General features: G+C 36.6%; 2 protein-coding genes, 1 long non-coding RNA gene and 1 pseudogene across 3 annotated transcripts; 2 read left to right on the top strand and 2 right to left on the bottom strand.

Annotated features, from left to right (window-relative positions):
• Positions 1-223: 223 nt before the first annotated feature.
• LOC122296868 lies at positions 224-1844 on the bottom strand (annotated as a pseudogene).
• Positions 1845-8748: 6904 nt separating this feature from the next.
• Positions 8749-10407, bottom strand: LOC122296867. Its single transcript, XM_043106664.1, has one exon. It carries the CDS (start codon positions 10405-10407, stop codon positions 8749-8751), a length of 1659 nt encoding a protein of 552 aa, XP_042962598.1.
• A 2945-nt stretch (positions 10408-13352) lies between these two features.
• LOC122297351 lies at positions 13353-16399 on the top strand. Its single transcript, XR_006238729.1, has 2 exons — positions 13353-13523; positions 16119-16399. It is a non-coding gene; the product is annotated as an uncharacterized LOC122297351 (long non-coding RNA).
• Positions 13519-15698, top strand: LOC122297350. The gene has a single exon (XM_043107392.1). It carries the CDS (start codon positions 13561-13563, stop codon positions 14932-14934), a length of 1374 nt encoding a protein of 457 aa, XP_042963326.1. The 5' UTR covers positions 13519-13560; the 3' UTR covers positions 14935-15698.
• Positions 16400-23148: the final 6749 nt, after the last annotated feature.

Below are 23148 nucleotides of genomic sequence, written 5' to 3'. Positions count from 1 at the left end.
TGAAATTATAAATGAATAAACTTGATTCTGACAGTTAAGATTGGTTGGTGGCATGTTTTGGTTTTATGTAGTTGATTGTATGTTTTGTTTTAAACATGTGATTACATGCTCTAATTATATGCATTTTAAAGCACATCTCTCGTTGAGAATATGAATAAACCTAAGAAACTTTCCTTGCAGCTTGGAATTCTTCTTCCATGGAAAACCGAATCGATAGGGACAGTCATTTGTAGAGGAGATGAGGACAAATACAAATGGTATAAAGCTCTAACTTTTCTTTGCTCTCAATGCCAAAGGTAGAAACACCAACCTCTTCCCCATTATAGGGACTTCCAAGAGAAAATAAATTTGACGGAGGCACTTGAATATTAGCACAGATCATTCCCAAGTCATCAAAACTTTCCTTCAGCTCTAATCCTTCTGGTATGGGAACCCTTTTTTGAGCACTAAGTGATACTGGACCGAGCTCCTCGAAAAAGGCATCAGACATCAGTTTGATGATTTCAGAAGCTTTCATCTCTACACTTTCCTTTTCTTTTCTTTTTCTCCTTACGCTCTAAGCATTCAGTTATTTCTCCTTTAATCACCTCAATGAAACCTAATAGATTCCATGCTCTCTCCAGCTGTTCTACGTCATGTCTGCCCATAAATGGGCCTATAGCCAATTCAACTAGATTTATCAGGTTAACAATAGATTCATATGTGAAGCTGCTTCTCTCTGAAAAATTAGGTGTGGATGTCTGACCATGATTAATGGTTCTATTCCCATCATTTTCCTTAGAAAAATCTTCAGATGACTGATTTGAAGCCCTTGGGTTGAACCCTTTATCACTATGAACAGGAAGAGCTTCACATGTCCGAATCAAACTAGAATCCTCTGGCATTTCCCTTTTCAAAACTGATTCTGAAACCCCGGGCACCAAATTTTCAGGACACGAGGATGTAATACCCTCCCTTTGCAAGATGTAGGAATGCAAACAAAAGATTAATACTTTAAAAGCACAATGGATATAAACTAACATTACTGAAAGTAGCAAAAGACTGGTACGAAGTTGAAATATTGCCTACATAAGTTCAAATGGGTTCCTCGAGAACTCAACATACTCCCCTGAAACCCATGCAGCCGCAAATAATATTTTATGCAAGAAAGGCTTACCAAGTAATGCAGGATCGATCAGCAGATCACGAGTGACCCAAATAAGCTCGGGTCTAACATCCTGGACACTCATACCAATATCAATTCGTTGATTCTCAATTTCATCCCCCTTTTGACAATGTGGAATCCTCGACATTTCTCCAAGAAGTGACACATACCAATCAAAGTCAATAATTATCTTATACGCATTTCTAGAACATGTGGATAAAATGGATCCCAGAATCTCATTGCAAAATTCTGGGTCAACTTTAAGAGAATAATTCACCAACACCCGAGCAATTTCCACCACATTAGTCTCGGAAACCATTGCCATCATAAGACGCAAGGACTCAATCTTGATATTAGGATCCTCATCAATCAACGACTTAATCACAACCTCCATGTTCTCCAGCACTGCCCACAAGTGCTTTGGCACAACAATTGAAAGCGCCTGCAATCCAAGATATTTAAGATTCAGGTCATCATCGACCAGCAATTCCCTAATCTTCACTACTACAAGCTTCACAGCGGATTCATACTCGCTGAAACTACTCACCACAGTCCTAACACACTCAAACATAAATGACTTTGCCCCAATCCTCCTCAGATGATCGCATATGGGCTCAACAACCCTCTTAGCTAACCTTGGCTCTAAAATCTTCAGCACTTTAATCAAGACCCAATTATTCTTATAATAGGGAGGCAGCATGCTAGCCAATCCTCTTATAGGACAAGCGAGAGGAGGACATGTGTGACGCCCCCAAATTCCGTTTGGGATCGGACGGACATTTGAAGCGTCGAGACATGCAACACAAGGTTACCTGCCCCCGTTCATGACATATAAGATGCAATAATCCTAACATGCATCTAACATTATGCAATATTCGCAGCGGATAATTTTTTTTCTTTAGCAATACTATGCACCAAACTAAAAATATCTCAATACTTAAAACATACTTCATACATAAAGATCCATTGAATAACTAAGATCTCAGCACTATTCCAAAATAGTTATGATCCAAAAATACTGAAGATGCAACTCCATCGTACAAGTAGTAATTTAACTACTATATTAACATTAACGACGCACCGTCGTTCAGTCGACTGTGTTAAGTTGGTCAGCTCCTGATCCTCCTTCAGGTCCTGTAACAAGATCTACCATTCGGGGGGAATGGTAGTCGGGACTACCACAGTGAGATTTGATTACAAATCTCAGCAAGTTAACAAAAAAACTTCCATACAGACTAATGATACATGTATGACAGTAAAAGCATAAATGCATAACCAAATTCATAAGTAATTAAAGCATAACTTAGCGTACAACATAGCATAATTGACATAGCTTAAATTGAATCATGAACTGAACTTGACTTGACATGAACTTGATCTGAAACTTGACTTAGCATGAACTTGCTCTAAAACTTGAATTAACATGAAAAATACATACTCCACAGTTGTTGTGGCCCCATGTATTCTACGTGTAAATACATACTCCACAGTTGTTGTGGCCCCATGTATTCTACACAAACTTGACTTAACATTAAAAATACATACTCCACAGTTGTTGTGGCCCCATGTATTCTACGTGTAAATACATACTCCATAGTTGTTGTGGCTCCATGTATTCTACACAAACTTGACTTAACATGAAAAATACATACTCCACAGTTGTTGTGGCCCCATGTATTCTACACAAACTTGACTTAACATGAAAAATACATACTCCACAGTTGTTGTGGCCCCATGTATTCTACGTGTAAATACATACTCCACAGTTGTTGTGGCCCCATGTATTCTACACAAACTTGACTTAACATGAAAAATACATACTCCACAGTTGTTGTGGCCCCATGTATTCTACGTGTAAATACATACTCCACAGTTGTTGTGGCCCCATGTATTCTACACAAACTTGACTTAACATTAAAAATACATACTCCACAGTTGTTGTGGCCCCATGTATTTTACGCATCACAATTGTAGTTAAAATACATACTCCACAGTTGTTGTGGCCCCATGTATTCTACACATCATAATGTACTCAAGATGAAACGTGACTGGAATACAAAAGGACTGAAGCCCTGACGTAACATAATGTGACTTGAACATAACTTGAAATACATGACCAACTTGAGATAGAAACATTTCGTAACATGACATAACATATAATAGACAACATATTTAACATGACATATTTGCAACAGTGAATATTACATGACTTGACATACATGTAATAGATGGCATACTTAGCATGATGTACTTGTAATGTACAGTAATACATAACAGAATATATTATATAACAGATAAAAATTGATGACAGAATAAATTCTGTATAATAGATAATTACGTGATAACTTGGCATGGCATGACATATATGATAACACACATACATACACTATAGTTCTTTTACTTAGCACACATACACAGTAGACTGCTAGCAAGTTAAAAGCTAACTTACCTCGATCTCCGCATTTCTTATAAAACTTCAAGCGCGATCACGAGGAACTGTAATTAGTGATTCTAAAAGTTAGAACTAAATCACTAATAATTTGAAATATGGAAAATACTAACTTAAAGAGTAAAATTTTCATTTTACTCTCTACATGTGGGAAAATGACCGTTTTACCCATAACTTAAGGATTTTGCATACTAACTCCAAAAGTTTCCAACCAATCAATTACTTTAAACGTTAATAACTATAGATAGAAGGTTATACCATCACGATGCACATCACACGGTGCATCGCCATACAACACGGAGTACACTCCACGTATACTCCCTTCCTTCTACGCCACACATCACTACAGCACACGTCACACGACACGTCGCTGCACTACACAGAATACGCTCCACACGTACTCTCTTCACATATCATGCCATATCACAACTACGGCATCCATCTCATGTCCACACTTCATAGTACAATCCACAATACTACAATGCAAGCCCAACACTTCACAACTACATTTCGCTTCAAAACTACGCAGCGAACTCCACAATTATTAATTACGCATTCTACGATCCAATCAATCAACTATTTTAAACGTAAATAATTAGAGATAGAGGGTTATACCATCGACGGGCTAACCCGTGCGTCGCTCGCTGCTCGTCACGGTTAAGCGTCGGAGGAACGTACGCGGCGGTAACACCGCGTACGGTGGCTGTCCACCACGTAAAGTGGTAGTTTGGGCTTGAGAAAAGCTAGGCGTGGCCTTGGAAGGCTCATGGTGGCCTCGTGGTGGTCGAAGGTGGCGGAGCACGGCGGCATCATGCCGTGAACAGTAAATCCGAAAGCTAGGAGTTCGCTTGAGGTGGATGAAAGCCATAGAACTTCATGGGAAGCTAGGGAAAGGTAGATGAACATGTGGTGGAGCTGTGGTGGCGAGGTGGTGGCCATACGGTGGCTCACGGCGGCGGATCGGCCGTTTGAAGCCATTTTCGGCCTTGGAGAGTGAGGGAGAGTGAGAGCTCTACATAGCTCCGTTGGCCATGGAATTTCTTGGGGAAGTTCGTGGTGATGAGAGGAACAAAGTGGTGGTCGTGAAACACCATGGGTGGCCGTGTACGGTGGTGCACGGCGGTGCAACCGAAAGTGTGTGTGTGAAGACCCATCGGAGAAAAAGTGAGAGTTAGGGGAAAAGAATGACATGGGGAGGAAGCTCTTGACATGGTGGTTCCATTGGTGGTGCTTGGTGGCCGTTTCGGCCGTGTATGGTGGTCCAAAGAGGAGGAAAAAGGGTTAAGACCCATTTCTTTGGAAGGAGATAGAGAGAGATCGGGTGGCCGGAAAAGCACACCACCGGTGCAGTTGTGGTCGCCGGTGAGAGAGGGTCACGCCGGTGTGGGAGGTGAGGCACGGTGGCCGGAGGTGGCGCCGGCTGGAAACTTCAACCGAACGGGCATGGAGGAGCACATGCACGTCGGCCATGAAGAGAAAAGAGAGGAGAGAGAAAAGAGAAAGAAGAAGAAGAAAAGAAAAAAAAAAAGAAAAAAAGGAAAAAGGAAAAAATGAAGGGAAAAGAATAGGAGCCTGGGTATTTAATCTCAGTCCTACACTTCGGGATCCTCAAAAGGATCTAACGATGAGTTTAAACATTGATTTGAAAACGCGTAAGTATTTTATTTAAAATAAACACTTTAATAAAACACTAAGAGAAATTAAGATAGAATATTATTTTATAAACTAAAGTTTATAAAATAATATTTCTTCATCATTATCTAAATTGATAATATATCATTAATCACTCAAAGAAGATAAAACCATTTAATTTAAATAAGAGTTTGTAACGTAAGGTTAAACCTCTTAATATTTTAAAACAACTAAAATATTTAATATAAGATATTATCCACAATTATAATATTTTCAGAGCTCATTAAAATATTATAATTGTGCTACATTAAAACATACTTATCTAATAATACTGAAAATATATTCTATAGATATTTTCATAATATTTAAAATATTCGTAAGCATTAAAATATCTATCTTATTTTGAAATCCGTAAGATAGTTTTCAGAACACGCCATCGAGATACAGTACGTAGAATAAGTTTCAATACGTAGATCGAGGCTCATAAAGAAGAAGAAGAAAGGAGCGGATATTACAATAACCTAACTTATAGAGTTTTCACGGGGTTCCTAAAGTCAATAGAAATTCCTTAAATTAAATTTCTAGCGGGCTGTTACAACATGACCTCGACGAAGTGAAAGGCAGCCCAGGACATGTCGTGGAAGTGGAGGGAGGAGAGGTTGGACAACTTGTGGAGGGCAGTGGATTTGGTGGAGGGGTCGGTGGACTTGACCTCGAGGTGGATCTCGTCAAGGGCCTTAGAGACAAAGGCAGACTCGCCGATGAGTTGGAGACAAAGGCCTTTGATCATGTCATCCAGAGTGCGTTGGAAGAGAATTTCCATAATGGAAGAAGTTCCTCCCGCCATTTTCTCTATGGAAGAAACAACAACCAACAAACTGGGTTTGCTAAATTGAATCGATATTTTGATTTGCAAATTCAAAAACTCTCTTCTTCTATTTGTTAAAACAGGAAGAAGAACAAGATTTGGGTATTAGGAATTCATGACTGAAGGAGTTGTTGCTTTTTTTTCTGGAATTAATGCTAATTTGTGATTATGGGTTTGCAATGAATATTGAGAGTTTTGATTGTGATTTGATTATTCTTGATTTCAAAGTAGAGGACAATAGATTGTTTATCAAGCCAAGCAGCTTGAGAAGTAAAAGAAGGACAATTAGCCCATAAAACCAAATCTGAATAATTACAAGCATTCCATGCTAAAATGTGAGCCACAGAATTCCCTTGCCTACTAACATGCAGAAATTTCACCTCTTGGAAGCCCTGTATTAATCGTTTAATATCCTCAATGATAAAAGCAAAGTCTGTTAAAATAGCCTCAGCTGAATTCAAAATGTTCACAAGAAAGAGGCAATCCGATTCCACCATCAGTTTTTGAATACCCCAATGAGAATATAGTTGTAGACCCCTTAAAATTGCAATGGCTTCTATAAATCCTGGAGAAGAGACTTCATGTTCAGATTTACTACAAGCTGCAAGCACATCCCCTTGACTGTCCCTCACCACAACGCCAACACTAGCTTTCTGAAGATTAAAAAAGTTAGCACCATCTACATTCATCTTAATATAACCTGGGGGTGGAGAGGACCACCGTAAGACATGATGCATTACCTGTCGAGGTCCCTCAAAAATCTGCACTTGTCTAAAATCAAAAATCATTGACAAAGCTCTGTCAATCACATTACTAACACTAAGTGCAGAATTTTCATAAATAAAGTGGTTTCTTCTATACCACACTCCCCAAGCAATAGTAATAAAAGTAAGAAGACTGCCTTCTTCCCCTTGTTCTTTAACCAATAATGTTAAATCCCAAAAAGACATAACAGGAGGTAAAGATCTCAGGACATGCACATATTGTAAGCAAATACTTTGGATAGCTGAACAAAAGAATAAAGCATGGGCTGCATCTTCAGTAGAGTGCTTACAAAAAACACAAACATCTGCCACAGCTATACCTTTCTTGACCAGGTTATTAAAAGTAGGCAAATATTCATTACACGCCCTCCAACCAAACACCTTCAATTTATGAGGGATAGAAAGAAGAAATCTGAGAGGCACGAGACCCCTCACCTGCTAGTTGAGTCTTGACAATTTGAAGCTGTTTATACCCACTCCGCACAGTATAAATCCCACTCTTTTCAGACATCCAATACCAAGAATCTGGCTGGGACACTAACACTTGCAGTTTCAGAATTTTATTTACTAATCTTGGATTGAAGAGAGCTCTCAAAGCATCAATATTCCACCAGCCAACATCCATATCAAGTAGAGTATTAACAGTTTGATGTGAAGAGGAGACACTAGGCATAGTTCCATGAAGTTCCTCCCTTTGAATACCCGGAATCCAAGGTTCAAGAAATACCCTCACCTTTTCCCCATTACCAATTCTCCACATACATCCAGCTCTCAATAATCCCATGAAGTTGAAAATACCGCACCATACATAAGAGGAGTTAAACCCAATTTTGGCTTCAAAGAATGAGGTCTTTGGGAAATAACGAACTTTAAAAATCTTATGGAGAAGAGAAGACTCTTTAGTTAACAAATGTCACCCTTGTTTGGCAAGAAGGGCTAAATTAAAATTATGTAGATTTTTAAAACCCATACCACCCCGAAATTTAGAGTCACATAGCCTTGCCCAGCTGACCCAATGAATTTTCCTCTCACGAGACTGATTTTCCCACCAAAACCGAGCCATCATCATCTCCATCTCATGGCATAATTGTTGAGGAAACAAGAAGCAACTCATAGCGTAGGTCGGGATAGACATAGCCACTACTTTCAAGAGAACCTCTCTTCCTCCTTGTGATAATAAAGTCCATTTCCACCCTTGTAGCTTTTGCCATAATTTCTGCTTTGTTTCTGAAAAAGCTTTCTGTTTAGATCTCCCAACCATAGGTGGGAAACCTAAATATTTCTCATACTACTGCACATTACTCCCACCCCATAGGGACATAATATCAGCCCGCACAGTAGCCTCCACGTTCCTACTAAAAACCATTAAAGTCTTATCTTTATTAATATACTGACCGGATGCCTTCTCATACTTACTCAAGAGGGACTGAATGTGCAAGTTTGTAGAGACAGTTGCTATGCAGAAAATAAAACTATCATCAGCAAATAATAAATGGTTCACACGCGGGGCCCCTCTACAAATTTTCACACCTTCGACCAGATCTGGGCCATCGTGTTGTCTTAGCAAACTAATGAGGCCTTCCATACAAAACAGAAATAGGTAAGGAGAAAGTGGGTCCCCTTTCCTAAGACCACGAGTCGGAACTATACGGCCTTTTGGGCTTCCATTGATAAGGACTGAAAAAGACACTGTAGAGACACACTGCATAATGAGAGTCACCAGCTTATGAGAAAAACCAAGCTTCTGCATCATCTGTGCTAAGAAACCCCATTACACCTGATCATAAGCTTTACTCATATCAAGTTTAATGGACATAAAGCCTTTCTTCCCCGTTCTCTTAGACCGAAGATAATTTAATAGCTCGTAAGCAACTAAAACATTATCCGTAATCTACCTACCCAAAACAAAAGCACATTGAGATTCAGAAATTAGCAAAGGCTGAATTTTTTTCAGACGATTGGCAATACATTTTGAAAGAATCTTATAGAGAACATTGCAAAGACTAATGGGACGAAAGTCAACCACAGTAAAAGGGTCAGTTTTCTTAGGGATTAAAGTGATGAAAGTATGATTCAAGTCTTGTGGAAACGAACCAGAATTCAGTGCCTTTAAAACAGAAAGAATCACCGGTTTACCAATAACATTCCAATATTTATGAAAAAACACGAGAGACATACCATCAGGACCCGGGGCCTTAGATGGATGCATCTGCTTAACTGCAGCTTCCACTTCTTCAGCCACATATGGCCTAGTCAACAGCACATTCATCTGGTCAGTAACCTTACCCTCAACCCCAGATAAAACCTCAGCCATATCACCTGAATCGGTGTTTGAGAATAAATTCTGGAAATAATCAACAATCAGAGTTTCCATCTGAACCTCCTCTCTCCAGATTCCACCAGCATCCTTCAAATGATAAATTCTATTTTTTCGTCTTCTAAGACTTGCCCTACTGTGAAAAAACTGAGAATTACTATCTCCTTTGCGAAGCCATGCCACACGTGATTGCTGTTTCCACATAATCTCATCCCGTTCAAGCCAGTTCTGGACCTCTTCCCTAGCCAATTTATGAGACAACCCTTGTTGAAAAGAAGGATCAGATGATGAAATCTCTCCCAACTTCTGTTGCGCAGCAGCCAACTTCTTCTGAACATGACCAAAGGAGGTCCTGTTCCAACGTGATAAAGCGGAAGAACAGTGAGATATATAGGACATTACTTGACTCAAAGATTGAATCCCTTCCCCTGCACACCACGCTTTCTCCACCAGAGCCGTGCACTCTCGATCCCCCACCCACATCGCCTCAAATCGAAACGGTTTAAGGCCTTTATTTTGAATGCAACCCCCATGGGTATCAAGCCATAGAGGAATATGATCAGAATAGGCGGCTACTCCATATTGAACCCGTAAATTAGGAAAAGCATCAGTCCAAGCCATGTTATCCAAAAATCGATCCAACCTTTCAGAAATAAGCCCATCCCCTTCTCGGTTATTACACCAAGTAAATGGGGCTCCCGCAAAACCAAGATCACACAACCCTCCTTGTTCCAATACAGCACGAAATCCACGTAACTGCCCTTCACTTTGCATATTATCCCCAGATTTTTCAGATTGGAAAAGAATTTCATTAAAATCGCCAAATACTAACCGAGGACAACATACAGTAAGACTCAAGTGTTTAAGCAAAGCCCATACTTCCTCTCTACAGTCTACTTGGGGGTGACCGTACACCCCTGTGATTACACACTTCCCCCCTTCCACACTAGGTAGTTCAATCTCAGCATGAACATGATTCATAGAATAATTCAAAATTCTTAAAGCAAGCTCATATTTCCATAACATAGCCAAACCACCACTACGGCCAACAACATCAACAATAAAGCAATTTGAAAAGCCAAGGGTATACTTATAGGTAGTCCACCGCCGAGCATTTAGCCGAGTTTCCTGTAAGAAGACCACGTCGGGAGCTTCCTTCGCCAACAGAGCATGAAGAGTATGAATGCCCCGTGGGTTCCCAAGCCCACGGGGATTCCAACTTAACACTTTCATGAGATCCGGCGGGGCTGCGCAACAGCCTCCGCCGATATCTCTGGAAAATGGGTCCCGGACCCATGTCGTTTCTTTCGTCCGTTGGTGGCAACCCGCAGAGCTGGTGGAGATTTGCGTTTCGTCCCACGCCCAAGACTCGAGGAGACGCCTTCAACTGCAGAAAACCCTAAGGAGTCAAACGTAGTTCGAATAGGCAAGTGATAACTTGCTGTGGGCTCCAGTAGGGAAACCTCCAACTCAAATTCTGTGGCCTTGGGCCCTGTCAAATCCACAAGTCCCACCCCACTATCCATGACCGGGTGTTGAGACTGAGAAGAGGAACTGGCTGTGGGCTCCGGATGAGAGGTATCGTGGGCTACTGCTAACGGAGCCTCCAACTCAAACACCTTGACCTTGGGCCCTGTCGAGCCCAAGAGCCCCACCCCACGATCCAAGCCTTGGTTTGGAGACAGAGAAGAGGAGCTGGCTGTGGGCTCTAGATGAGAGGCAACGTGGTCAACTGAGCTTTTATTGGGCCAGTGAAGCCCAAAAACTCATCCCCACAAACCATAACCGGAATATCCACCAAATCGATATCCACACTGTACGAAAAGTCCGAAATACCCTTCTCCTCCATCAACCGCCTCCCCTCCCCTGCTGTCGGCGCCCTCAATTTCACAGGAACCGTCTCAGATACCGGTTGACCTGCAGTTAAAGGACCATCCGCTAGATTCGGGGCTGGTTCCAACTGAGACAAAGATAAGCTGCTGCCCAGTAGTTCATTCTGTCTCCCTGGTAGTAACGAAGTGCCCATAGCTGCGTGAGAATCGGCAGCAGTTGAAGGTGTAACTGCCTCCTTCAACGGCCGTGTAGGAGGTGCCACAGAGTGCTTGCCAGAAACACCTCTCCGGGACGAGGAAAATCCAGATTGCAGCCAAACCCTGTACAGTAGTTTCTCTGAAGACATCTCCGACTGGGGACAAACCTCACATTCTCGATGGGTATGCCCTATAATCCCACAGAAATGGCAGAAATCCGGCAAGCGTTCATACGCTAGACGAACCCAATACGAAGCCCCTTCACCAAACTTCAGTTGCTTTCTATGTTGGAGAGGTTGAGTAATATCGATTTGAATGCGGACCCTCATGTACTCTCCCCATTCAACTTCACCCATGTCCAAATCCACTTCTAAAACTGTCCCCAGCATGCTTCCAACAAGGTTCCCCACATAGCCATTACGGGCCATAAGAGGAAGATCAAAAATACGAACCCAAAAGGCCGCATGGACGATCCGCAGGGAATGCGTCTAGATGTGACCTTCAAACGGCTGCAAGAGGACCAACTGTTTGTCGAAAGACCAAGGACCCTCCTGTAGCACCTTTAGTTTGTCTCCAACATCATCAAATTCAACCATCGTAAAAGCAGAATTCAAATCAAAACTCCACTTTACTAAACTCCACCACAACCTCCTCATTCTCCTTCTCAGTGACAGTAAGTGCAGCATACAATTTCTCCAAATCTTCCGCCATTCAAAGACAAATCTCGAATACCCTCGTACGTCGACGAGAAAAAAACCTCCACTCTGGGTATAGAGAGAGGAAACCTTTTACTGTTTAATTCTGGTGAATGTTCCCTAAAAATGATCTTTATGATAAAGGATTTGTTATTATTTCTTGTTCTTTTCTCTATGTTTTTCCGTTAGAAAAAAAGTTCTTGAAACTTGCCTGTTGGGAGAATAATGTTGGGCTCTCACGTAGTGAGAGATTGTACTGGGAATTGGGCCTAGGGCATAGTTTGCGTACATGTCCAAAGTATTTGGGCTTGTGTGATCACACATTCCTTTCTGATGGGCCTAGCATAAAATAATATACTAATATTATAATTTAAATAGAGTAATAATAATTTTATAAGTAAACATTATAGTATTACTACTAAATATAATTAAGTATGGAAATAAGTTAGATACTAATATTGAAACAAGTCTATTATGATAAATTAATAATACATAATATTAATTTACTAAAATCTAATAACATGTAATTAAACACTATAGTATAAGTCTGGTATATAAATAACTAATAAGTATAGTATAATATATTTTTTTATAGGTTAGTATAATACATTAATAACACAATACTAATTTACCAAATTATAATAACATATAATTAGATGCTAGAAATAAGTGTAGCATAGAAATTAGTTATAAATAAGTTAAATACTAGTAACTGATATGGCATACAAAGAAGTAGTTGAATTTTAAATCAAGGCTCCTATTATATTTATTATTAATATTTTTTCATAATTAAATATTTACCATAAATGCTGATGTGGAAAGACCTTTAACATGAGTATCTTGTTGATCTTCTTCAAAAAGTTTTGGTTATATTTTTAATAAACTTGGAATTTGAAAACTCACAAAAAATTTGTTTAAAACTAGATTAAATATGAAACTAAAAAAATTCAAAAAAAGTCCAAATTCAATTACATTTCGACAAATTCGAAACAAAATCTACATAAATCAAAGTTGGAATTCAAATTTAAACTCTGACAAAATCAATATCTGAGTCAGATTTAGAAGATTCTAACTTCGAGTGGATTAGCAATTACCTATTCACCTCTACATAACTAAGCTACACAATTTATTGTGAAATTTGTTATAATTTTAAACAGTCAAAAAAACTTCACACTAAAAATAGATGTCACTAATAAGAGAATAATTTTTTTTTATATTTTTTAAGAATGAGATCTCTTTTTATAAGAGCTTATACGAGATTTGTCTATTAGAATTATTAAAAATCATCTCTTTTATTAAATAAAAATTCTATATATAATTATTTTTATATAATTTTTTATGTATTCAATTGATGTGGTTGATTCTATATCTATTAAAAAAAATTAATATAATAATTATATTAATAAAATACACAAAAAAATAAATAAAAATAGCTATACGTATCAATACTCGGTAGCCCTCCAGCTGAAAGCACGGCATAGCAAATTCGCCTTTTAGATTCGTGCCCTGTAGGACGGTGCTCTATTGCAGTCACCCTGCTCTGAAACCACAGACGGAGAGCAAGTGACGAGGCCGGAGCTCCAATCAACTCAATGGCGGCACATTCCATCTCAAAACTATCCAGGTAACTATTGATTCAGCCTTTTCCGCAATCAAAGTACATGTTTCGTCTAATCTGCAAAAAGGTGCCCCAACTATTAAGGCGCAGAGCTTCACCAATCTGCCATGGCCACTTGTTCACAACTTCATCTCTCAAAACCATATCAGAACTACCCAATTCCACGGATCCAAAATCTGTTACAGTCTCCTTCCTCCGAAACTCATGTGGGCTGTCCTTGGAGTTGGCTGTTTCTGCTTCCAAGAAGCTCAACATTGAGAACATAGAGAATCCCAATCTCGTTCTGGACCTGTTGAGAACTCACGGTTTGACGCAGAACCAGATCAGACACTTAATTAGTAATCGTCCGTTATTGCTTTCGGCCGATTTAGGCAAAACCCTTAGGCCCAACATGGAGTTGTTTAAATCCTTAGGGTTTTCTGGCGCTAGCCTCGCCAAACTGCTCAGCAAAGATCCACGTGTGCTTGAGAGTGATGCATACACTGTGGTTGAGTTTTTTAGAGCACATGGTTTCAGTGACGAGCAAATATCGACTTTGACCATGAAGCGTCCGATATTGTATACACTCGATACACAAAAGATCTTGAAGCCAAAGTTAGAGTTTTTTAAATCTTTGGGCTTTTCATACCTCGAAATTGCAAATCGTTTATCCGTAGAGCCCTATATTTTAGGAAGGAGTCTCGAAAACCAAATCATTCCTTGTGTTCAAAAGCTTAAGCGGATTCTGGGCACTGACGATAATGTTTTAAAGGCGGTAAAGGCACGCTTCTCGTTGGTTGAATTTAATGTGGAAACAGTGTTACAGCCGAACATATCAATATTGCTAAGCCATGGTGTTCCCAATTCATTAGTTGTTAAGATCTTTGTGATGGAACCAAGATCGCTGCTTATGAGGACTTATCGGTTTAGTGAGATTGTTAATGAGGTTATGAAATTGGGTTTTAATCCCAATAATCTACTATTTGTTCTAGCCATCCGTTCAATGGCATTGATGAGTAAAGCACTGTGGGAGAAAAAGGTGGAAGCTTTTAGAAGTTTTGGTTTGTCAAAGGATGAAATTGATTCAGCATTCAGGCTGCAACCAATGTGTATGATTACTTCAGAGAAGAAGATCATGAAAGTGATGGGGTTCTTTGTGAACAATCTGAAGATGAAGCCTTCAATTATCTCCAAGTGTCCGAATCTTCTCCTGCTTAGCCTGGAGAAGCGGATAATTCCAAGGTGTTCAGTTCTGCAACTTCTGATGTCTAAGGGGTTGATTAAGGAAGATACTAGAATACTTCATACGTTTAGAATGACTGAGAAAACATTCGTCGAGAAGTTAGTGAAAAAGTATCAGAATGAGGTTCCTGATGTGATAAGAGCGCACCAAGGCAAGATAGATTTTCAAGGGTTCCCCATTGATTTAAGATTTTGACTACTTATGAGATCATTGAATACTTTGGGCCTTTCCAAAAGACCATGAGTTCAGATTGACTTCATATGTTGCCAATAGGAATAGAAACTATTGAATGTTGCCAAAAGACAGTTATATAGTTTTCAAGTTCTAACATTTTCTAAGGGATGCAACCGAAAGAATTTAATGCCAGAGTTTTGCTGCAGCTGCATTTAGTTTAATCAATCTACATTGCGTACAACATGCAAGGAATAGAAGCTTAGTCAAACTTGATCTGAACCTTTTACTACACAGCAGACCTTATGTACTTCTCGTTTGTTAATTATAGCTTTCTTTTGTAATGAGATTTAGTGAACTTGTAATACGGGAAAGTTTCGTTAAAGACTCAGATTGTCAGCTGGAATAAGTGTGGTTAATAGTTGTAAGAGTTTGATCCATTGGAACATGAGGGCTCATTAGTGGGATTACAACTGAAATTGATAATACCGTATGCAAAACCAGAGAAACAAAATATGTACTGAGATGTACCATCTGTGTCCATTTGCTACCCTATCTTGACATGGATGTGAGCATGCTAGAATCCATTTCCAATAGCGTTTGCCAGAAGCCAACCTGAGTTTGCAAGAAAAACCTTCAACTTAGAGTTTGGATGCTTCACCTTTATCATCAATTTGGGATAAAAATTCAATTGGTTTGTATATGTGGTGTGATCCTTATTACAACTTTAGCTTAAACATGTGCATTTATTTTTAATAAAGTTATTACGTGAAGCCTTATTCCTGCTATATGTGATTGGTTACTAGGATTGTGGTATACCATACTGCTTTATTTGTTAATGACTAGGTCGTGATGCATTTGTCTTAAATTTCAGCCTCTTTCACCTATTCCTCAAGCTTTGCAATTACTGTCATTAATCAGATGCGATGAGATTTCTTCTTTTAGATCTTTTAAAACATCTTGGTTACTTAGCACACACACATATACATACTGATGCAGGGTCATGCTATGGTTTTTTAGAACTTCAGGTCATGATCATTGGAGATACAAGCATGTAGCATTTAGGGTCGTCATGCAGGGTCATGATCATTGGTTCTTGTTGCATGTACCAGACTTTTAAGTCATTTTTGGTGAAAGCCATCGCTTTTATATTTTTAATTGGTACCCCATTTCTTTTAGAGTAATTATTGTAACTTAAAATCTGCAAGGCTTGGACCATTCAATCAGTTCAGAAAATTGCAGCAAAAAGACTAGCAAGAGCAGCCCCTTCAAAGCGACGTGGGATGAATCTACTGAACTCATGCCCATTTGTTATTATTTGAAGTTGGGATTTTTTATGCTGGCAAAAAAACTAGCAATGGCAGATTTTTTATGATGGACCTCATGATGAATTGTTATTATTTTTTAAGCTGGGAATGTGCATGTATTGGACAGGTTTCAAAAAATTTTTAAAAATATATGAAAAAAAATTAAAAAAATTATTATATTATTATTTTGGCTAATCAAATGTGGGGTTATCAGTCATGACTTGAATGGTTTTGGTTTTATTCAAATTGATTACTTTTAGCTAAATTTTGGAGATGGGTTTGATAAAACCAATATCAATGTTCTTACAAACTGATGATAAAGAAGCTGTGGTCAAGTTCTGCATCGTTGGATCTTCCTGTTCCGACCTTCCACTCCTCTCCACTTGCAGTGCGTGTGCTGTACGCGCTGCCATTGGCAGTGGTGGTCCCTCGCCGGCGATTCGTCTTAGTTTTTGGATGCTTTCCTATGTTACTGCTTTTCATAACCAAAGATCAAGTGTAATAGGTTGTGGCAATTCCTTCTAACCAGTCTATACCAACTCGTTGCAGCATAGCTCTTCTTATTGCGGCTTTTAGCGGCAATAAGATAGTCTGTTCATCAAACTATTTTCAAACCGTCACCAAGCAGTCTTCCTTTCTAGGAATGGAGTGGGAGCCAATCTTTTGGCTCTGATTATTCCTTTTTGTCCTTTTATTTTGTGTTAATGTGTGTTGGATTACGAAAGGCTGTAGGGGACTCCCTTCCCTTTGAACTTGCATATTGTATCCATTAATTTATTTATAAAATATCTTACTTGTTGGGAAAAAGAGTTAAAAATAAAATTAAAAAATTAAAAATTAAAAAAAGGAAACTATGGTGTAAAGCCACTGCTTTACATCCCGACAAGATTAAAGATAACTAAATGATTGATCATTTAGAATATGTAGAGAAGAAAAATAGGAAAAAAATCTAACACAGTTATTAAGTGAAAAACAATCTAAATGATTGATCATTGACCAAACTTCCACTTATCACAACCCCAGAAAGAGTGTCCCTTTTTTTCTGTAAAAAAAATACAGCACCCTTGCAAGTGGCACTGAAAGCCAATTTCTCTACAGATCAAATTGACAGCAGAACAACTCTCTCTTATTGATGTTTTGATTAAATATACAACTTTACCAGGCTGATTAGATGATTGAACACTCTTGCCTGTCATTTTCTTTTCTTTGTTAAAAAGAAAGAGAGTATCTTAAGCTTTTTCAGGGTTATAAGAGATTTGCTAATGCCTGAATTGGATTGTGTCTTTGCACATAAAAGAACTTTGGAATGAGTCTTAACCAATGGTCTCTAGATTTCATCAAATGACTCATTTGATAAGACCCCAATGAGTAAGGCATTGAAGCAAAACTGAGATATTGCCTCACTTTGAGGTTACATAAGTGGGGTTGTATCACATTCTTTCATTCACCTAGGATGAGTAAAAACAAAGGTAACTGTCATCAAAAAAATGGGTGGCATTAGTGAGTGTGCATTCTCCATCTGCTTGTACACTCAGAGTAATCAAACACACTTCCCGTTGATGAATAGATATGCATTGCTTACTCATCTTCACGTAAGAAGAAATTGGATTTCCTTCCAAAAACCTTCTTCTTTGTCTCCATTTTTGCATCTCCTGTCTATGATTTGACGCTTTGGAATACCAGCGAATTGGTCTCTGCAAGCATACTTCTATTTTTAGAGGGATTACATGGAGCTGCACTATCCATAACAATGCTCTTGTACAAAGCATTATCATCCATGATATCAGTTACTTGTTTATATAAACTATTCACTCAAAGTGTTGCTTTCATGCAGCCTACAATATTTACTAAAGAAAACAAAATCATTTCTTTACACTTTGTTCACTCCAAGAGTATCAACAAGAAGAGCTAGAATTATGACTTCCTTGTAATGTTGATTTCTGCAGAGAATTAAGGCTGTGTTGAAGAATAAATCTCACATTGCCTTTAGACAAACTCTTAGGTATATTTATAAGCAATGAGCAACTCTCTCTTGTTGAACTGGTTTTATGAGATAAGTTAAACTCATAAATTTCTTCATATTCTAGCTAGTTGGTATACAATTTTCAAAGATTGATTCTGCAAATGATCCTTATTGAGTTTAAAACAAGTTCATGAGAATAAATATTAATGCACTATCTTATTCTGCAGATGAGCACTAGTCAACTAAGTGATAAAGTTACTCAGTTGTTTACTCAGAATGGTAGCTTCCTGGTGGACAACGTGTCTGTCTGTATTATCCGACTTTTTAGAGTACATTATCTTATTCTATGACAAAAGTGATAGTGCTAAAGACTAAAGTAATATCACAAGAAATAGAACATTATCTGGGTGATGCAGAACAGTATCTTCTCATCTTCTATGGCTTCATTAAACTAAAAATATGGTGAAATATTTTAGCAGGATGTGTGGCATACGTATGCTCTACACACGCACCCAATTGCAGAAACTTTAAGATATAGAAAAATGTTTAGTCTACGCAAATCTTATAAAAAAGTTATCGTGGTTTAATACATGATTTATCAGATTATAAAATTATTATTTTAATTATAAAGTTTTAAGCATATATTGCAAATAATTAAATTTATGTTTTTTCATTGACCTAAAGTTTTGAGATAAGTGTTGATTTTATATAGTATTAGAGCAGAGATCTCGACTTTGGACTCTGATTCTACACTATACACTCTACTCATTGAGGGGAAAAATGCATATTTAATTATTTGCAATATATGTTTAACATGAAGTAGCTCTATTATATTATATTAAACTGCGTCAATTTGTAAATATTTTTATATAAGATTTATGTGTAGACTTATCACTTCTCTTATGGATAATGCCTGCATGAACTACTCAAGAGGGACTTGAGGATGAATGATGAGGGGGAGGTGTTTGACATATTATGAAATTCATTAATTTGGAAGTGGGATGAGAACTAAGAGAAGATAGTCCTCCACACAACTGCATACTTGCTTTGGTGGGGTTGCCACTAGTTTTCAGATAAATATTATGTCTTAAAGATGGACCATGACAGACCCAACAAACCATTTTATAGTTAGAAATCAAAGACAAAAGATTATAAATACCAAAAAGTATCATTTACCCTACAAAGTTTTCCTTTAATTTGAATTGAATAAAACTCTTTTGATGTGCTTCTTACATGTTTTTTTAATTGGATTGATAGGCTCTATCCATCATGTACTTCTCAAATGTTAAAAAACTCTCATAGATTTGATCCTCCAATCTAGTTTGGAGAGAGAATCATATTACAAAATCATCTTGTAAACTCGGCTTTTTTTTTTTTTTTAAATAGACTTTATTTCATTCACAAAACTCGAAATTACAACTGTGACTGATAAATACAATAAAATACTCAAATTACAAATCAAACTACTTGTACCCAAATTACAAGCCAAATTAAAAAAAAAAAATTATGACAGGCATTGTCTTAACTTTTATAAACTCTCTCCTGACAAAACCTTATGAGATGTGTGACTATAAAAATAAAGATTTTAATCTCGATTTGTCTGAGAATATATCACTTTATAAAAACAGAGATAACCATCCTCCAACATCCAAAGGATGAGAGAGTATTCAACCTCCATCCTCTAAAGGACGAGAGGGAAATCCACTCTACATTCTCTAAAGGAGGAGTGTGACAGATCATCAATACTGAAGATATCGAAATCGCTGACCATAGAAACACTACGCATGACAAGAGCAGAACCCTCTTGTGTGGTGACGCATGGAGGCCACGCGCTCACTTTGACCCTCACATGTGGGTCACCTGCCTATCTATTTGACGAAACTTTTGACAGTCTCAAAGATCAGTGGCTTAGGAACCTCCCGATAGTGCGCATGGTGGTCTCAGGCCATCAAAAAAATCACAACACCGCTTCTCCATGTTATGACCAAAAAGACTAAAACAAAAACAAATAATTAAGTTTACGTTTTTCCATCAACCTAAGGTTTTGGGATAAGTGTTAATTTCATATGATATCAAAGCAAGGATCTTAAATTCGGACTCTGATTCTACACTTTACTCTTATTTAATTAAATATTTTATGTGTCGAGCTCACTCATTGAGGGAGAAAATGTATATTTAATTATTTGTAATATATGCTTAACATGAAGTAGCTCTACCATATTATATTAAATTGCGTCAATTTGTAAATTTTTTTATATAAAATTTGTACGTAGACTTAACATTTCTCTTATTGATAATGCCTGCATGAATTCAAGAGAGATTGAGGATGAATGATGAAGGGGAGGTGTTCAACATATTATCAAATTCATTAATCTGGAAGTGCATTGAGAACTAAGAGAGGATACTCCTCCACACAATTTTTTCACCAATCAATTTTTTCTTTTATTTTAAGAGCAACCTTAAATACAATTCTAAGATACTGTGTAAGTCCACGCACTCCCTTCAAATAAAATAAAGTCTATCATGAAAAATCTAACTTTTTAACGTGAGTCCCAATTTTTTCCTACTTTTTTTAACAGATAAAGTGTGCAAGACTTACTGACTTTAATACTCATAAATAATTTCCATGTTTTGAACTTATTATATTCAACTATATCAATTAATATAACATAGTTTAAGGTTATGTTTAGATGTTGAGATAATTTTAAATGATTTATAAATAGTAATATTTTATAGGTCTCATTGAGATGTGTTTGAATATAAATAGTTTGATATATGTGTTTAAATGTATAAAATAAGTTAAGATGAATTTAAATTTTTTATAAAAAGTTGAAAAACTAATAAATCTCATTAATGATTGAGTTGAAATAAATTAAAATGATTTTAACAACTAAATATAATCTTAGTGGTATTTTATATGAACCACTTAAATGTAAAGTCCTTTTTTGATGAGTAAGGTCTCGTTTGAATAGTGAAAGTATTTTATTTTATTATTATAATTTTTTTAAATTTTTATATAAAAATAATATTAAAAAAATAATATTTTTTATTTTTTTTTTATTTTAAATTATTTCATCTTACTTCATTATTTAAATTCAATTAAATGAAAAATTACTTAAATTAGGTAGAAAAGGTTGACAAGAGATACTACTGATCTCTGCGTGGTAGCCAAAATCCTTGTCCAATAGGGAACAGTTTCTATTTTTTCAAAAGAATGCTGATTTATGGACCATGACAAGTTTCCTGTCTTTGAACAAACATGAGTGGCTCAAGTGGACCTCCAATATTATTGCAGATGAGATTGCATAAAAATATAAAAAAAAAAAAAAAAAAAAAAAAGACAAAGAAAAGACAAAAAAAATGAGTAAACAAAAAAAAAAGAGGGTAGAAAGTAGGAAGGAAAATGACAATGACGGTTGTTAAGTAGATGTGAAAGATGAGACTTTTACTTTTCGGCAAACTACAGTACGGGTTACACGTGCCTCCATAATAAATGATGGATCTTTATCGGTGATTAGACCTATTTTTTAATTATTATTATTTTTTATTTCTATTTTTTTTAATTAAAGGATAAAGAGAGTGGTCATATAAGTTTACTTTAAAGGATTGTTAATGGATTTTTTATTTTTATATGTAAAAATTATATATTTTAAAGATTAATTTTAAATATGAAAAATTTTTTTTACATAAAATTATATATTTTTTAATCAAATAATAATAAAATAATAAAGAGAGAGAAGAGAAAAAAAAAAGAGAAAAAAAAGAGAGTTGGGAAGAGAGAAAAAATAATAAAATAATATTTAAAGAAGAAAATGATATCTTCAAATATGAATAATTATTGTTCATAGTTATTTAAAATTATAAAGATAGATAAGTCAATGTAGGTGATTTTAAGGTAAGTTTATTCAAATTTGAGAATAAAAATAAAGATGAATAAACTATTACTAGTGCTCTTAACTAATTTAACCTAGCAGATTGTAGCACACTTTTTACTAAATTCTGCTTGACTTTTGAGATTTTTCAAATAAGAATTTTGAGTTTTAAAATTAAATATTAAAATATTATATTTTAATATTATTATTATTTTAAAATTTAAAAAAGTTAAAAAAAATTTAAATTGTTTATCATATTTTATATGGAGATTTAGAAAAGTTGTAATGATGATATGAGAATTTTATATTTGAGATAAGAAATCTTGATGGCCAAACAGTATGACATATAACCATAGTTTTATAGTTTATTTATCAGATTATGTTAAAATCTCTTCAAGTAGCTTCTTGTTAAGAGAAATGTGTGGGAGTTAAACTTTTATCTCTAAAGCTCTCTTTTTTAATTTTATTAATATAGTGTTTGCTGATTTTGAAATTATTGTTGGGGACTCTCTCATCCTATTAAATCTTATATCTTGTAATATGTAGTTTATCTATAAAAAAAACTTACTTTAAAAAAATAAAAAAAAGATGTGAAAGGAATGTCTTTGATATTAGATATTTAATTAGAGAATCTCTAACTAAAGAGGAGATTTCATTTAATTATGAAGAATGTTTACTCAGTATTTTTAAAATCGTACCGTACCGGCCGGTACGGCCGGTATATTCCGTACCGGCCACCGGACCGATACAGAAATTCTGTAATTTCGTACCGGTTCAAATACCGGCCGTATCGGCCGGTACCGGCCGTACCGGCCGAGATTTCGGCCTGTACCGGCCTATGTACCGGCCCGTACTGGCCGGTATTTCGGTTTCGTTTTTTTTTTTTTTCATTTTTTCAAACTACAAATTTATTTTTTTACCCCCAATTTAGACTAAACTATTTATAATTTATATAGATATATGTATTTATGTATAATTTATTTATATATAAATTATTATTTTGAAATATAATTAATATATATATATTTATATATATAATTTATTTATATATCGACTATCCCGAAACGGTACACGAAACGGTACCGGTACCGAAATA

This window comes from Carya illinoinensis, chromosome 15, assembly GCF_018687715.1.
Source record: "Carya illinoinensis cultivar Pawnee chromosome 15, C.illinoinensisPawnee_v1, whole genome shotgun sequence".
NCBI classification, from domain to species: domain Eukaryota; kingdom Viridiplantae; phylum Streptophyta; class Magnoliopsida; order Fagales; family Juglandaceae; genus Carya; species Carya illinoinensis.
This window is presented reverse-complemented; position numbering and strand designations above follow the sequence as displayed.